The sequence below is a fragment of the Diabrotica virgifera genome, chromosome 8 (genome assembly GCF_917563875.1).
Source record: "Diabrotica virgifera virgifera chromosome 8, PGI_DIABVI_V3a".
Classification (NCBI taxonomy): Eukaryota; Metazoa; Arthropoda; class Insecta; order Coleoptera; family Chrysomelidae; genus Diabrotica; species Diabrotica virgifera.
Window position 1 is genome coordinate 137,840,215 of NC_065450.1, and position 19,317 is coordinate 137,859,531.

At 31.6% G+C, this 19,317-nt stretch overlaps 1 protein-coding gene across 1 annotated transcript; it reads right to left on the minus strand.

Annotated features, from left to right (window-relative positions):
* Nucleotides 1-10,279: 10,279 nt before the first annotated feature.
* On the minus strand, nucleotides 10,280-15,606 carry LOC126890273 (uncharacterized). Its single transcript, XM_050659130.1, has 2 exons — nucleotides 14,121-15,606; nucleotides 10,280-10,374 (listed from the first exon to the last, which is right to left on the minus strand). The coding sequence occupies exons 1-2, from the start codon at nucleotides 15,604-15,606 to the stop codon at nucleotides 10,280-10,282; spliced, it is 1,581 nt and encodes a 526-aa protein (XP_050515087.1).
* Between the last annotated feature and the right edge of the window lie 3,711 nt (nucleotides 15,607-19,317).

Sequence of the window (19,317 nt, forward strand, 5' to 3'; positions counted from 1 at the left end):
AATGTAATTTTCGTTTAAAATAATTTTTATTTTAAGATAAATAAATCTTTCTTTAGTCGATGACTGTGAAATTATTTCTTAATTGTTATAAATAAAGTCACTACGATTTAAGAAAACAAAAGCAATTATCCCAGCTTCAATTGGTCGTAGAAAATTTTTATTTTGTTTTGAATCTTTATTTTGTCATCAACAACAATAATCTGCAAGTTAGAAACTCATAGACTGTAAAGGGGCGGCTTCAGTTTTAAATGTTTATAACGAAATTTACCCCCTTATTTTCAAACCCGAAATAAGAGTTTGAAAAATGTTTTTCGCATTTATTTACGTCAGAATATGAAAATAAGTCTTTAGAAGGAGAGTGGATCTTGGATTAACTCTCTACGATTTTTTTTTTTTTTTCAAAAAGTTATAGCCTTTGACATTTGACCCCTTGGGATAAACAAGTTTACTAATCGGGCTCTGTCAATTTTTTTATGTTTGGCATTGAAAGATCTTCATTTTAAAGCCTTAAAATAAATAAAAGTTATTTTTACAATAAATAATGCAATTGCGAAAAACGGCCATTTTGGACTTTTCGCAGGCTATTTTGCAATAATGTATTAACAAAATTAAACTTGTTATAGCTCAAATTGTAGGTTTTTTAATTTTCTATAATTTTCTATTTAAAAGTTTTCCTCTAAAATAATGAATATCCTAAGCTGCAAAATTAAAAATCTTTAAAAATTGCAAATTTAACAAATGAAAAACGTCATAAATAAAAAAATACCTGAAATTTTTGGTTACATTTTAGTATAAGTTATTCCTGGCATCGTCCTTTACAACACCCGATAGGTTTCAAAAATTCCTAAATTATGTCCTGAAATCGACCTATTTTTCACCCACAGCTTGGACTAAAAAGAGAAAACCACGAAATTGAAAAAAGGGACAAAAAAAAGATTTTTGAACAGAACAGCTCCGAAGTTATTTCAGAAAGTTGACTGTGCTATGATAATGAGTTGGAAGATCTCATGTCAGATAAAAATTACTTATGTGTATTGTGGTGATGGTAGCAAAAAAGACGAGGTATGGTGCCAGTATTGTGTATACGACAGGATAGTCCAGAAGGATATATTATTTGTGACTTCTGCAATACTTAGATTTTTTTTAAATATCTGTAACTTGGTTTCGTTTCTTTTTATTTTTCTATTTGTTTGTTTCTTTAACGTTCATGTTCAATAAGCTACATTCTCGAAGGTCATTTTTAAGTTCGATTATTGCGCACAGTTATCCGACATACGCGCACTATTAGCCGAATAGGTCGGGCAATTGTGCGCATTGCACTAATTGAAAATTTCGCCTCTCATTCTTCTACTGTTCAACCATTCATTAAATACGATCCCTACCAATGCACCTAAGCCTCTGAAGTATATCTTAAAAAATGTGGAAACTGAAATGTTTCAAGCTTGTGAAATATACTGAATTTGCCTAAGGTGCGCACCAAAAGCCTAGTCACCCCCAATTTCTCGTGCTTAATATTTATCGTCTAATTATTTTAACTGTATGCAAGTGTTTACTGTAAGTTCTAAAATGACTCATTTACAATAACGATCACACTTGTGTCTAAAATTGACTTGCTACTATTTTATAGTAGGCCTGGATCCCGTGTACAAAAAAAATTAATTAATAGGAAGCTGAAAATTTTTTAATAGCTTAACGGCTTCTAGTCGGAGAAACTTTGATGAATGGGAACACTGGAACAGGGAAAGTTTTAATTGTGGAACGGGTTACAGGTTTCGAACGTCAGACTACGAAAACGTCCCATTTATTTTGTCGGACGGAACTTCCAACTGATTTTTTACCTTTTCATTAAACTTTCATGCAAAAATTAGACTGCTATTTACCATCAACATAATTCCTGTCATTTGCCATGTTCTACGTGTCGGACTCATTAAAATACCCAACACATCTGTCGGACAAACATTTTTTATATATTATATAAAGTTTGCTATTGAATAAACTTAAAGAGAACCTGCTAGTTTTCTTAATCACATGATGACACGTTCCACAATTAAAATCACGTTCCACAATTAAAACTTCCCCTGTTCCAGTGTTCCCGTTCATCAAAGTTTCTCCGACTAGAAGCCGTTAAGCTATTAACAGATTTTCAGCTTCCTATTAATTAACTTATTTTTGGTACGTGGATTTCAGGCCTATAAGTTTGTAGATATGGTTACTTCATTTTATTAAATATTGTACATATATACAGAGTGAGTCTGTAATTTGGAATAAATTCAATAGTTCAAATACTAATTGTTTTTTGAAAAATTGTCAGGCCTGTCGATTACTATTTCAAATCTAAATTTTTTACCTACAATAATAATGTATACAGGGTGTCCCAATTTAGAGATATGACGTCATTGTTGATTTTCCTAAATAGCAACACTGTTATTTTGATAGCTATTTAGATAGGGTGTGTAAAGTTATACATAACTGCTAAATATCAAATTTTCATTTCCTACCATTTACAAGATAATAAAAAATAAAGTTATATCTGTAATTTGGAATAAATTTAATAGCTCAAATACTAATAATTTTTTTTTTCTGAAAAAAATGCTCAGACGTCTCGATTAGTATTTCAAATCGAAATTTCTTACATACAATAATAATCTATACAGGGTGTCCCAAATTAGAGATTTAATGTTATTTTTTATTATCTTGTAAATGGTAGGGAATAAAAGTTTGATATTTTGCAGTTATGTATAACCTTACCCACTCTATCAAAATAGCTATCAAAGTGACAGTATTGTCAATAAAAAAATTAACGATGACGTCATATCTCTAATTTGGGACACCCTGTATACATTATTATTATATGTAAAAAATTTAAATTTGAAATACTGATCAACAGGTCTGAGCATTTTTCAAAAAAACAATCTTTATTTGAATTATTCAATTTATTTCAAATTACAGACATAACTTTGTTATTTTTATTATCTTGTAAATGGTAGGGAATAAAACTTTGATATTTTGTAGTTATCTATAACTTTACACAACCTATCTAAATAGTTAGCAAAATGATAGTGTTGCCATTTAAGAAAATCAACGATGACGTCATATCTCGAAATTGCGACACCCTGTATACATTATTATTGTATGTAAACCCTCAATTATCTCGGAAACAGCTTGCACGATTTTTATAGGTATTGGTGGGTAAGGGTTGTTTTAATGCGGCCGATATTATAGTGGTAATTACATTGTTGCCAGATCTTCCGTTTTTATGAAAATCTAATAAACTTTCATATTTCAAATGGAACACTTTGTATATTTTTTGCGTTTTGAAGTACTTAAGAAATACTAATTATTTTTCATGTTATATTTCCTATTAACAATAGGCGAAAGCCACAAAAAAAATATTAGTAACAAAACCCACAAAATTGGCATGAGGTGCCCACATCCTCGAGCGCCGAGTCACCGAACTGGACATAGCCCAGAGCGGGGACTCGGCGCCCGAGCAAGCAAAAGAGATCGAAGTTAGTCACTAGAGATAGCGGGAATAGAGCGCCTCACGCTGGCCTGCATTGATCGGGGAAGGATTTCATATGGGAGTCCGTGTAACTAGACTCCCATATGATAAGCACTTTGCTGATTGAGAGCCCCTATAGCGCATCAGAGTGCTATCGGGGGGCAGGTGGATGGTCTGGAGCATTGAAGCGGGGAGGAGTGATTCCTGCTTACGGGAGTTAATCCTCCTCGCCCCAATGAATTGTATCACCCGAATGTCATTCTCTAGGGGTGAGCAAGTCTCTCAGGCTGGGTTAAATCACTATGCTTGCTTGCATGTTATATTTTCTATATCTAAATGCCATAATTTCGGAGTTATCGCTACATTTAGGTATTTAAAAAAACCCTGTATACATTATTATTGTATGTAAACAATTTCGATTTGAAATACTTATAGACAGGTCTGAGTATTTTTCAAAAAAACAATTAGTATTTGAGCTCTTTATTTCAAAATACAGACTCACTCTGTACACAGTAAGTGTTATGTATGGAAAGCCTCAATTATCTCGGAAACTGCTTGCACGATTTTTATAGATTTTGCTGGGTTTTTTTTAATGCGGCCGATATTATAGTGGTAAAGACATTGTTGCCAGATATTCCGTTTTTCTGGAGATCTAATGAACTTTCTTATTTCAAATAGAACACTCTGTATATTTTTTGCGTTTTGAAGTACTTAAGAAATACTAATTATTTTTTATGTTATATTTCCTATACCTAAATGCCATAATTTCGGAGTTATTGCTACATATAGGTATTTAAAAAAAAATTAAACAAATTTAAAAATAGCTATTTATGAAACAGTTCGTGAAGTATGCTTTTTGCGAACGCACGCGAGTTTTAGAGCACTAGCGACAACGGAGCGAGTGCTATACATCGCGTAAGTTAGATAAACAAATAAAGATAAACAAATAAAAAAACTGTAACTCTTCGTCACTGGAATTCATTTCTATTCTACAATTTTTAGAACTTTAAAAATCCTAACTACTTTCAAACCACAAACCTGTCAAAAATTTTGTTGTAAGTCATTGCTCATATTGTAATCACCATGTCAACGAGAAAGTTAAGGATATTTGATTATATAAAAAGTGTGCCAAAAACCCATTGAAAGTGTGCGAAAAAGTAAATCACATTACATTGTTACCTCACGCACACTTTAAACCCTTCACGCACTGCTATATATAATGACAGTTTTCACAAACTAAAAACTTATACATAATATGACATAGAGTAGATAAATTAATTTTTTTGCCCCGGGTAGACATTATTTTAGATTCACTGGATCATTGGGAACAAACAAGGTATTATGTAATTTTTTCCTTAAGTTAATCGTTTCCGAGATATAAACAATGCTGAAAAAAAAAACGAAAAATAACGATTTTCAAGGTTCAAGAACACAAATAAAAAATATTACTTTTGAAATTACGAAGTGCATAGGTTCAAGCTCAAAACTTATTTGATCAGTTACCGATAAGTAATTTGGGTTTGTTTCATTTTAAAATATTGTTTTTTAGTTGTTAATGCAGCTCCCCGATCGTCCGTCCTCTCATATGCGCTTCATTAACAATAATTAAAAAACAATATTTTATTCGTGACCAGATTTCTTATGAGGAGCTGATAGAAGAAGGTTTTGAGCTTGAATTTAGGTATATTTTATAATTTATATTTTATAATATCTTTATAATTTCAAAAATTATATTTTTTGCTTGTGTTTTTGAACCATGAAAATCGTCATTTTTCGTTTTTTTTTCAGTTTTAAATTATTGTTTATAACTCGAAAACGATTAGCTTTAGAGAAAAATTACAAAATGCCTTTTTTGTTTCCAATTATTCAAAGAACCTAAAATAATATATCTATCCGGGCTGAAAAAAATTGATTTTCATAATTTGTTAATTTTTTTTTAATAAATGTAGCAATAACTTAGAAATTATGGCACTTAGGTATAGGGAATATCATATGAAAAATAATCAGTATTTCTAGGGACTTCAAAACGCAAAAAATATACAGGGTATTCCATTTGAAATAATAAACTTCATTAGATTTCCAGAAAAATAGAAGATCTGACAACAATGTAATTACCACTATAATATTGACCGCATTATAAAACCCTTTTTGTGACATTTATTCAGCAATCTGTTAGTTATAAACATTCTAACAATAAGCGTCTTTGGGGTTTGAAGTAATAAAAAAGTTAGAGAGATCAGTCCAATGACTGGACCTCTAGTATGGAACAAACATGACATTCCGATATGTATGTATGTACAAAAATAATTTACCTCTAATTTACACTAAACCTCCTGAAACTCTCTTTTCCAAGATGATACAAACAAATTACATGGATTCAAACCTTCCAGGCAGTATTATCAACAAAATAATTAAAGACAGGTGGCCTATGTTTCAATATATTTTTACTGACGGCTCCAAAATTCAAAATAAAACCGGAAGTGCAATATATCACTGGAATTCTGAATACAAAGAATCATGCTGATTGCCTAATGAAGCTTCAATATATACTGCCGAATTATCAGCTTTATTACTTGCGTTAAAATATATAGCCTCTGTTGGTATGGACAATTATATCATTTTCACCGATTGTAGAAGTATTGTGGACAAACTCACTTCTATCCAATCGACAAAAAATCTAAACCACATTGAGATAGAAATTAAGAGTCTATATTATGATATTACTTCCTCGGGCAGTTCAATTATTATTTGTTGGGTTAGAGGACATTCTGGAATATTTGGAAATGAAGAAGTCGACAAATTAGCTAAATCTGCAGCTTTAACCAAACGAAACATAAACAACATACTTCTACCAGTAACCGATATAGATAATATCAGTAAAAACCATTGCAAACAAAATTGGCAACGTGTATATAACCAAAGTACAACGGGAATAAATTTTAGAAATTGCCAACCACTAATTCCCAATGAGAGATGGTTTAAACAAGAATCAAATAGGCTATTTATAAAAACAATAAACAGAATGAGGTCAAATCACGCACTAACCCCAGCATACAAACACAGCATAGGTATCAGTGATAACCACCCGTGTTGAGCTGGCCCCCCCCACTTGCAAAAATTAAAAAACAAATAGCCCTGATTTATGAGCTATTTATGAGCTCTCATATTCCGCAAACTAAAAATTTTGAGCTCGTTCCACTGAGCAGGAATTTAATACCCTAGTGGGGGGGGCTGAGTCAGCCCCCCCACTACTTAAAAATAGGAATATTGAATCGGTTTTTGCGGCAGAATTACGAGCTATTTATGAGCTCTTGAAATTATATAGTTTCGATTTTTGAGCTCATCCCCTTCACCCCCAAACAACCCTTTAATTGATTTAACTTAAGAGAAAGATGCTGAGAAAACTTAAAATATATCGTGTTGCGGATATAATTCCTATAGCTTATATACTCTAAGAATAAACTATTAAATCAAGGGCATTTCGATTATTGAGCTACAACCCCTTCGCAAGAAAACCACCCTATCTTCCCGGCTTAAGAGAAAGTTGTACTTAAAATGCGTTAAACTAATTATTTGGCGACTACATATCATTTAATAATTTATAAGCTTCCAAATTACGCGCATTTAGATCAGTAAATTGCAATTTATTTTGTATAGTGCAGTCACTGAAGGTAAAAATCAACGATTACCTTCAAGTTCGGTGAACCTTCATCGATTTTCACGAAAATTGGTCAGTGGTTAGAAGATACGTCAAAAAACAAAGGTGACATGGTACCACCTTGCGCCTTTAGCCTGAGGGTGGATACCGCCCCTTCTCCGGGGTGAAAATTATTTTATAAAAAATAATTGCACAAATCAATAAAAGAACAAATTAAAAGCAAAATTTATTATATAAAGTTAATAAAATAAGTCAATACTTTTTAAGTTATGAAAGATCAAAGATTTTAATTATTTGTGAAAAAAATGCATGTTTTGAAGAGGTTTTTTGTAAATCACTGAAAAACTGTAAATTTTTACAAAAAAGTTAATAGTAGTTTAATTCGTATAGCTTATATTCTAAGAATAAACTCTTAAATCACGCACCTTTCGATTATAGCTACAAACCCTTCGCAAGAAAACGACCCCATTTACCCGGCTTAAGAGAGAGTTGTTCTTAAAATAATTTAAATTGATTATTTGGCGACTACATATCGTTTAATAATTTATTAGCTTGCAAAATATACGCATCTCAATTATTGAATTGCCATTTTCTTTCTATAGTGCAGTCACTGAAGGTAAAAATCAACTATTACCTTCGATTTCGGTAAATCTCCATTTATTTTCACGAATAGACAATAACAACTTGGGGTTTTAGCCTGGGGTATATGTCACCCCTTCTCGGGAGTAAAAATTACTTTATTAAAAATAACCCCACAAATCGAGAGAGGGACAAATTGTAAGCAAAATTTGTTACATAATGTGATTAAAATAAATCAATACTTTTTGAGTTATTAAAGATCAAATATTTTAATTTTTGGAAAGAAAATGCATGCTTTAGAGCGATTTTTCATAAATGACTCAAAAACTGTAAGTTTTTACAAAAAAGTTTTCATCACTAAAATTGAAGCTAATAAAAAATATAATAAATTGCTTACTTGAAAAACCTTTAATGTTAATTTAAAGTAAGTTATTGGTAATTAAATGTATATTTTTTTCCGTGACTGTTCAAATCTAAGGGTTCAACCTTAAATAACGGGAAAAAGATGCAATTTATAACACTTAGGTACTAAATACTTGTCAAAGTACTTAGAAATACCCATCAAAAATAAGATCCAGAAAAAGTTGATAGTATCAAAATCCGCTTACCAATTTTCGTGAAAATGAATGGAGATTTACCGAAATCGAAGGTCATAGTTGATTTTTACCTTCAGTGACTGCACTATAGAAAGAAAATGGCAATTCAATAATTGAGATGCGTATATTTTGCGAGCTCATAAATTATTAAACAATATATAGTCGACAAATAATTAATTTAAATTATTTTAAGTACAACCCTCTCTTAAGCCGGGAATATGGGATGGTTTTCTTGCGAAGGGGTTGTAGTTCAATAATCGAAAGGCGCGCGATTTTAGAGATTATTCTTAGAATATAAGCTATACGAATTAAACTACTATTAACTTTTTTGTAAAAACTTACAGTTTTTCAGTGATTTACAAAAAACCTCTTCAAAACATGCATTTTTTTTCACAAATAATTAAAATCTTTGATCTTTAATAACTTAAAAAGTATTGACTTATTTTATTAACTTTATATAATAAATTTTGCTTTTAATTTGTTCTTTTATTGATTTGTGCAGTTATTTTTTATAAAATAATTTTCACCCCGGAGAAGGGGCGGTATCGACCCTCAGGGTAAAGGCGCAAGGTGGTACCATGTCACCTTTGTTTCTTGACGTATCCTCTAACCACTGACCAATTTTCGTGAAAATCGATGAAGGTTCACCGAAATTGAAGGTAATCGTTGATTTTTACCTTCAGTGACTGCACTATACAAAATAAATTGCAATTTACTGATCTAAATGCGCGTAATTTGGAAGCTTATAAATTATTAAATGATATGTAGTCGCCAAATAATTAGTTTAACGCATTTTAAGTACAACTTTCTCTTAAGCCGGGAAGATAGGGTGGTTTTCTTGCGAAGGGGTTGTAGCTCAATAATCGAAATGCCCTTGGTTTAATAGTTTATTCTTAGAGTATATAATCTATAGGAATTATATCCGCAATACGATATATTTTAAGTTTTCTCAGCATCTTTCTCTTAAGTTAAATCAATTAAAGGGTTGTTTGGGGGTGAAGGGGATGAGCTCAAAAATCGAAACTATATAATTTCAAGAGCTCATAAATAGCTCGTAATTCTGGCGCAAAAACCGATTCAATATTCCTATTTTTAAGTAGTGGGGGGGGCTGACTCAGCCCTACTAGGGTATTAAATTCCTGCTCAGTGGAACGAGCTCAAAATTTTTAGTTTGCGGAATATGAGAGCTCATAAATAGCTCATAAATCAGGGCTATTTGTTTTTTAATTTTTGCAAGTGGGGGGGGCCAGCTCAACACGGGTGTGATAACCCATATTGCGCCTGTGGTGGCATGGGAGATCTACAGCACCTCATATTGGAGTGTGGACAGTACATACAAAATATTAAAGTAATGTATGTAAAGTTAATTGATCTAAATTGTCCTTTACCTGTCAATTTAAACGAAATTCTTTTTCCAAAAAATAAGCAGACGTTACAATGTATTTACGAATATGTAACGTCCTGTAAATTTAAATTTTAAATAGGCTTAGATAATAAAATTAAAAATTGTAAAAATATCACACAAAATTGAAAAATGTATCCATTAATATATTATAACACCCTGTAAATTTAGATAATAAGTAGGCTTAGATATTAACTTAAAATTGTTACTGTAATACCATACAAAAAAAAACAAATAGTCTGGCTAATTGGCTATGTCAAAGCCATTAATAAAAAAAAATATTCTGCAACCGTGAGAGAAAATCTCACATAGCGACCAATGCCGGGTTAACAACTGTTATGGACAAACTTCTGATAGAATGGACTGTAATATATTATATTAAAAACTTCTTGTATTCAGCTAAAAAATTAATTACAAATTGTTAAAAAATGTGATTTTATATTATGACAATCAATCTAATAATTTTAATGACAATCTGACAAATATATGTTGTGTATTTTTGATGCTTCTTTTTTCCCGTCATTGAGCAAGGGCGGAACTGTCTATCCAATAATAAATAATACTTTTCGTCCATACTCCCCGCCTTGAACAGCTCCAAGACCGTTCAAACACAAATCACCTAAGTTAATGAGGAACACTAGAAACAAGTCTCAGCTAATGGTAATGGACAAATTTTAGTTATTCCTCGTTTATAAAGTCCATGAGCGGTTTTAACAGTTACCACTCGAATTTCACCATCATCACCAGGGTGAACAGACACTATTCTTCCTAACTGCCACTGACAAGTGGGCAAATTGTCAGATTTTAAGAGCACTAAAGATCCGACTTGAATGGTGGAAGTACTACTTCTCCATTTATGACGTTGTTGGAGATCATTCAGGTAAATCTTTGACCATTGCTTCCAAAAGTCTTGCAACAATTTCTGAATCAGTTGGAATCTGGACAATTGGTTTATTTTTATCTCTCCTTGAAACGTATGATCAGGGACAGCGGTCATCGGTCTTCCGATTAAAAAATGTGAGGGAGTTAAAGGAGTGTAATCGTTAGGATCAGATGATAGAGCATATAAAGGACGTGAATTCAAAGTGCCTTCAATCTGAATTAAAAATGTACAGAATTCTTCATAAGTTAGAAGGGTTTGACCAATAATACGAGATAAATGATATTTTACCCCTTTTATATTACTTTCCCATAATCCCCCGAAATTTGGAGTACTAGGAGGAATGAAATGCCATATAATATTCTGAGCTGCGCAAGAGGTGACAATTTCATCCTCTGATTTTCTAATGAAATCATACAAAATTTTTAGTTCATTTTTGGCACCTACAAAACTTGTACCATTATCTGAATACAGATGCCCGGGTTTACCGCGTCTAAAAACAAATCTTCTAAGGCCTGCCATGAAAGCTTCAGATGTCAAAGAACTAATTAATTCTAAATGTACTGCTTTCGTGGCGAAGCAAATAAATAAACATATGTACGCTTTATACGTTTTACATCCGCGACCTTTTCTATCCTTTAATGTAACTGGCCCTGCGTAATCTAATCCAGTTATGAAAAAAGGTTGTGATATATTAACACGATGTTCTGGCAAATCAGCCATAATCGTAGAACCAGGTTTGGGTTTAAACCGATAGCATCTAATGCAATTCCTTACAACTGTTTTAGCTAGGGACATTCCCGCAATTATCCAAAATTTTTGACGAACTGTCGCTAACAAGAGTTGTGAACCTGCATGTTGAAGTTGCACATGCTCATGTCTCAATATTAGTTTGCTTAAAACATGAATCTTATCTAATAGTAAGGGATGTTTCCCATCATAATTCCTAGAAGATTTTCTAAGACGTCCTCCTACTCTCAATAATCCAGTTTCATCTAGAAAAGGCGTTAAAGGTAATAATCTACTCTTTGACGAAAGGTCTTTACCGTTATTTAATAATGAAATTTCTTCAACAAAACTTTCTGTCTGAGCTAATCTAACAAGAAAAACCTCTGAATCAGTAAATTCGATTGCTGAAATCGGGCCATACCTTCTACTATTAGACTTTGACTTTGAATTATTAACAAATCTTCTACAATAAGCCATAATTCTAATTAATTTGTTCAGATTCGAGTATTTATAAAAAAGTGAATTAAAATCATTTTTTATAGAAACTAATGCCTTAGACTTCTTTCTCATTTCAGGAAGGTTTGATATATCAAGTAAATCATAGAACTTAGTTTTATCAAAATCTGTTGATAAAAATTGAGGGCCATTAAACCAGAGCTTACAGTGAGCTAATTGGTCTGGCAAAATTCCTCTACTACCAATATCTGCAGGATTCTCAGACGAGCTAACATAATTCCAATTTTCAATTGTAGTACATCTTTGAATTTCTGCACCACGGTTTCCAACAAAAACTTGAAGGTTTGCTGGGTCATTATTGAGCCAATGCAAAACAATTTGTGAATCACACCAATAATATGGAGTGTACTGAAAAGTAACAGAATCTGAAACAGATTTCATAAGTTGGACCAATAATAAGCTACCACACAATTCTAATCGAGGAATAGTCAATATTTTGACTGGGGCAACCTTAGTCTTAGCACATAACAAATGAACATTTATAGAACCTTGTGAATCAATGCATCGAGTATAAATTGTTGCACAATATGCGTATTGTGAAGCATCACTAAATCCATGTAATTCTATTATTTTAGGTTTATTACTCAGAACGCACCGTGGAATTCTTAAATCATTTAAGTGACATAACTTAGACTGGAACTTTTTCCATTTATCACACAAATCAGAGGGGACTTCGGAATCCCAATCAAGTTTTAACGACCAAAGAGATTGAATCATAATTTTTACTAGGATTATACAACAACTGGCTAAACCTAAAGGATCATAAATTTTTGCGATTGCAGAAAGCATTGTGCGCTTCGTTATTTTTGATAAAAGATCAGGGTTTTCAACATGAAAACTGAAAATATCTAACTTACTAGACCATTGAATACCAAGAGTTTTAATACACTCGTGATCTCCTAAATTAAGTACTTTTAAAGGATCGGAATAATCTTTAAAGTGATCTAATACCAATTGGCTGTTTGAAGACCATTTCCTTAAATTAAAACAAGCTGACTTCAATATTTTGACCACTTCATCACATCTTTTAATAGCTTCAGCCTCACTTGAAAATCCAGTAATGAGATCGTCAACATAAAAATCTCTCAGAATAATTTCACTTGCTTCAGGAAACTTGATTTTATTATCAAATGACAATTGCTGAATACACCTAATGGCTAGATATGGCGCACTGGCCGTGCCATATGTTACGGTTTTTAAATTATAAATTGAAATTGGCTGAGAAGGACTATTCCTCCAGACAATTGTTTGCATTCTTCTGTCATCGGGATGAACAAGTATCATCCTATACATTTTGCTGATGTCGGAAACAACAACAACTGCATGTTGTCTAAATCTAATCAAAATACTCAAAATATTATTTTGAATTGCTGGTCCTGAATATTGGATATCATTCAATGACTTCCCATTAGTCGATGGGGCAGAACCATTAAAAACAACACGGAGTTTGGTTGTCAGGCTTTCATTTTTGATAACACCATGATGTGGTAAAAAATAATTAGGTTCTGTGGTGCCTTCCGCATCTAAATTATAATCAATTGACATGTGATCTAAATCTAAATATTCTTTCATGAAATTTAAATAACCATTTTTAAGTTCGGGACATTTCTTAAATCTATCCTCTAAATACAATAATCTTTTAACAGCTAATTGTTTAGAATCGCCTAGGACAGAAGGATGTTCCTTCCAGGGAATTTTAACAATAAATTGACCAGTTTCTGATCGAGAAAATGAATTCTTAAAATGATTTTCAACATAAACATCATCCTTTGAATAAGAAATATGAGACTTTGGCTCTTCAACAGACCAAAATTTCTCTAATTGTAAATCATCACTACTAAATATTTGTGAAAAATGACATCTAATATGATTTTTTGTTGGATATGGAACTTTACCAACCACAATATAACCAAAAACCGTATTTTGGAGGGAGGGTAAATTCTTTCCAAGATCTATGCGACCAACTAACATTATATCCCAAAACAAACTAGCATCAAGTAACATATCTACCTTACTGCTTACATTAAATGAATCATCTGCCAAAGTTATATTAGGGGGTATTGAGAAATTTGAGACATTAAAAGTATAAGTTGGCAAATTCTCAGTAATCTGTTGCACCACTATGCAATGTAAATTTGACTTAAAATTGTTTAATATAGAACCAATTTTTAATTGACATTTTTTATTTAAAGATGAAACGGAATTATTAATTCCTGAAACACAAATATTTGCTCTATTTGTGTCTAAATCGAGTTTACTTAGAAAATCCTCTGTAATAAAACATGATTGGCTCCCTGAATCTAGGATTACTCGTGCGATATGAGTATTTCCGTATCTATCATATACTCTAACTTTAGCAGTACTCAACAGTACATAATCATTATTTGAACAATTATTTTTTAAAACAATCTCATTTCTATTAACATTATTTTCTGAAGTATTAGTTGACAACTTAACTTTATTTGGTTCATTCTCGGAATCATTGTTCGGGTTGAAATTATTTGAACTGTTGTCTTTAACATGAATATCAGATGGTTTATTTTCATGTAAAAGAGAACTGTGTTTGGCTTTACATATCTTACAACCGAACGATTTACATTGTTTGTAGGAATGTCCGGTACATAAACAATTTCGGCATAAATTTAATTGTTTTATTTTATCCCATCTTTGGGTTACTGAAAGTTTAAGAAATTCTTCACATAGGTAAATCAAATGATTTTGTTTACAAAAATTACAACTTCTGCTTTTACTAGTTAGCAGAGATCTAGAGCGTTTATCTTGGTAATTAGATTTATAATCCGGTTTTGTCACATTGCTTAACTCTATAGTTTCCAAAAAATCAGCACGATTCTTCAAGAATTCAAGAAATTCGTTTAAACTTGGCAAAGAATTATCTATTTTTCTTTTTTCCCATTCCCTAGAACTAAATTTATCCAATTTACCACTTACCAAATACACCATAACAGCATCCCAATGTTCAGTCGGTAGTTGAAGTGATTTTAAAGCGAATAAATGCTTTTTAACTGAATCTATCATGCTTCTAAGACCTAATGCAGATTCTTTATTTAAATTTTCAATCTCAAAAAGAGCTTTTAAATGATTGTTTACTAACATCCGAGAGTTGTCAAATCTGTTGCATAGAGTCTGCCATGCAGAATTGTAATTTTGTGCAGAAAAATCTAAACTTTGTATAATTTTCAATGCATCACCTTTTAAACTCGCACGTAAATAATGATATTTTTGAATATCTGCCAATACTTTATTATTATGAATTAACCCTTCAAAAGTATCTTTAAACTCAATCCACTTCAAATAGTCCCCATGAAAGACAGGTAACTGAATAGGAGGTAATTTGACACCTTCTAATCCACTATATTCATGGCTTATGTCTAACCTTTTCGACTGTGAACTGGATAAATCGGAACATTTTCTTTTTAACATCGTTCTTGCTCTAGACAAAGTTTTTGAAAATATAGTATCTAATCGTTGTCTTTTCGCATACTCTTGTTGAATATCTTGATCCTGACAATTTAATTCAATTGACATTTGGATTTCATCAAATTCAGTAAACAAACTTTCAGTTCTTTCTGTATTCAATTCTATCTGCGAAAAATGGTATTCGCTTAAATCATTAATCGCGATATTTGTCATCGACTCTATAAATTTAATAAAATTGTTTAATCTTTGTTCAATTATATCTCTTTTGCGATATAATTGACGAAAATCAGAAGCTTTCATAGGCATTTTTAGCTTTATATTAATCAAAATACGTAGCAAATAATATTATTTAATTGTACGAACTCAAAAATCAACGTTAAGCAATCAAGTAATAAAAGTCAAATCTAAATCTGTCTTTTATCTAATAATCAAACTTAGCCGAATATTGGCTATGGTCCTATAATCATTTATATTTAAATAAATCCAATAATAATAGCAATATCTACTAATAATAATCAGAAATCGTATAGCATTCCACAAACTAATACTCCAAATCAACTCAAATACATATTTGCATACACACAAAGGTGTACAAATCAATCTAATAAGTAATTATTTTTTAGCTAAATAAAATTATAGGTTATAAATCAACTATTCAATGCGCAAAATCAAAATTTTTAATTGAACCCCAAAATCCTCAAAAATCTAATAATTTATTGGCACTTTGTTGAAAGGAAATAAATATGAAGGATAAACAAAGAACAATCAAGATAATAAATGGAAAAACCTCACATTTAATTCAATCGGCAGAGCGGATCCAATCTGGCTGAATCATAAATTCTTCAAAAACCAATAATCTTCATACCCATCTGGATCTATTAGACCATTGTCTCAATCATCGGGTTCGATCGGACCAAATTTTATGCTTCTCGGGCTCGAAGGTACCAAATGTTATGGACAAACTTCTGATAGAATGGACTGTAATATATTATATTAAAAACTTCTTGTATTCAGCTAAAAAATTAATTACAAATTGTTAAAAAATGTGATTTTATATTATGACAATCAATCTAATAATTTTAATGACAATCTGACAAATATATGTTGTGTATTTTTGATGCTTCTTTTTTCCCGTCATTGAGCAAGGGCGGAACTGTCTATCCAATAATAAATAATACTTTTCGTCCAACAACTAACCATGTTCTTCATCAGTACAGGGTGTTTCTAAATAAGCGCAACAAACTTTAAGGTGTATTTCTGCATGAAAAAATAATGACAGTTTGCTTGATAATCGTATGTCCGCAAATGCTTTGTTTCCGAAATACGGGATGTTGAATTTTTTCTTACAGACTGACGATTTATTTATTGCTTTAAAACTGGTTGAGATATGCAAATAAAATTTGCTGGGTTTTAACACGTAGTTATTGCACATTTTTTGACATAAAATTAAGAATTTAATATTCACCATTGGCGCACATACGGGTAGGGGAATGGGGGGCATGACGGGGTCTCGAGGTAAGAAGGGGTACCGCACACAAACAAGAAACTACACGTTGGTGAATAGCATGCAGTAACTCAATAGGAAGAGTCATTCGACTAACGGTCCCTGCAAGAGAAACCGTGAATGAGAGTGCACGCGTTTTTTGTTTACAAACGGAAAACTGTTTTAGCGATCCGTTGATCTAATTTTGTGCAAGGACAACCATCGTTATTTTAAGGTAATTATGATCACCTCATTAATGTCTTTTTTATCGTTGTTTACTAGTATTCTTATTTTGATAATGGCATATTGTTTGTGTGAATACGTTAAACATTTAATTAGTGAATTTTTTTTGTTCAAAGTTACCTTTTGAGGCAAGATGGGGTATTGGGTGCGGGGTATGATGGGACATTGGTGGTAAGTCTGGGTTAATTTAAATTTCTTAATAAATACCATTGGATTATTATTTTAGATAATACCATGGTACGTACTTACAAGAAAAAAACAAAAAGAGGAGAGTGGTCGAGAGATGCTATGAAAACAGCCATAGATAAAGTGACATCGTCAGAACCCTGGGTAGGCTGCCAGATCTGTGGATGTTGAGCTCACAATGCTTGTGCTAGGGTGGGCAATGAAGATCTGGAGCAAATACACATTTTTGTTTGTTTTGTGAGAATTAATTAGCATCACCATCATGCCAAAATTCCATTACCCCATCATACCCCATAGTATGGGACAAGATGGTTTTTCATAATGTTCTTATTAATGGCTAATTGTTGAAAAATGTGATAGGTTGATTTTCCAAAGATTGTACCAAATCATGGTTAGATTAATGACGTAACGTGCCATCAATTAGTAATAGTAATAAACGTAGTAATTATGTTGTATTTTTGTTATTTTCCTTAGCTACCCCATCATACCCCCCCTTCCCCCGATCATATTGTTGCTAACATTAACCCATTTAATTAAAACATGTGTATATTTGAGAATATGTTTATTGTAAATATAAATAATAATGTAATATAAATAATTTAAAAACAATCTAAACACGTAACATCAGTAGAAAATAGCTATCCTAAAATTATTGGAAGTAGATATAGTTGTTCCATTTTATCTTTGCCCATGCGCCACGATTCATTTTCAAACAAATTAAGCCAAAACATACAGTGAAACGTATGTCGATGTGTATAAGCATTGTGTATATTGTATATTATACTATATACATCGACGTACGTTTCACTTTATGTTTTGATATAATTTGTTTGAAAATGAATCATGACGCATGGGCAAAGTTAAAATGGAACAACAATACCTACTTATTTGGCTTGTTAAAATTGCTTCTAATATATCTAAATGATTTTCTAAGGGCTATACCAAACATGTTAAAATACGCAACCTCTATAAACCATGCTCATTGTAACTTAATGCAAATAATGTATTATTATTATAATGCGTCCTTAAAATGTTCAATAGTGACACTATTCTTCCTCCAATACCACTTCTTTCCATTTATCTTTCCTTGTGTTATAAATCTGAGTATTTTATGTCGCCTTTAGTTTTTTGCCTAATGGTAACAACTTTTTTTTATTTTTATTCTGTTTATTAATTCATGTTTTTTGTCAGTGTTTCGCAATACTTCCTTTTGTTTTCTTCTGCCTCTATGGCAATCTAAGCATCGTTCAATAACACTTCATTAGAGATTCTATTCTTCTTTCTATTATTATATTTCTATAATTAATATAAGGTCTTTGGTGCAGAGAATTGTTTTAATTTTTACGAACGCATTTCTTGCTATTGATATCCTGGCTCTTATTTCTGTTGTTTGATCAGATTCTGCTTATTTTTAGTGCTATTTGATATTCAGATAGACTCACATCTGTCACTGTTCTAATGCATCTATGTACTTGTTAAATCCTCGAAAAAGTTACAAAGATATACAGGGTATTTAATTAAGTGGGAAAATATGGGAACCTTTGTTATTTTTAGTTTTATTAACTTAAAGTTATACTTTATAAAAAGTTCTGCATATTTTTCAAAAATACAATCATGAAATATTAAACTCTTTCAATTCTTTACGCTGTGTATCAAAAAATATGAATTATCTTAAGCAAAACTTAATATTGAATTGCCGATATAAATAAGTCAGATTAAATAAATTATTAGAAGAATAACTTTTTTTGATAAAACTAAAAAAAAAAAGTTGTCCATAATATGGTGCAGACTTAGTTGGACTATAATATTATGTGAAACTTTTTAATTTTTAATTTTATGAACAAAGTTATTTCTGATATTATAGGGTGTCCCAAAAGTAGCGGGAATATTTCGCAAACTAAAAAATACGTGTTCAATATTTTGCACAAATATATCGAATAATACCAAATACTACCCTCAATCCACTCCCGTAGGGTGGGGGGTAACTTTATAATCTTAAACAGAAATCCCTATTTTTTTATTGCAGATTTGGATTCCTTACGTAAACACAAGTAACTTTTATTCTAAACATTTTTCGAACCGTTGATAGATGGCTCTATAATCGG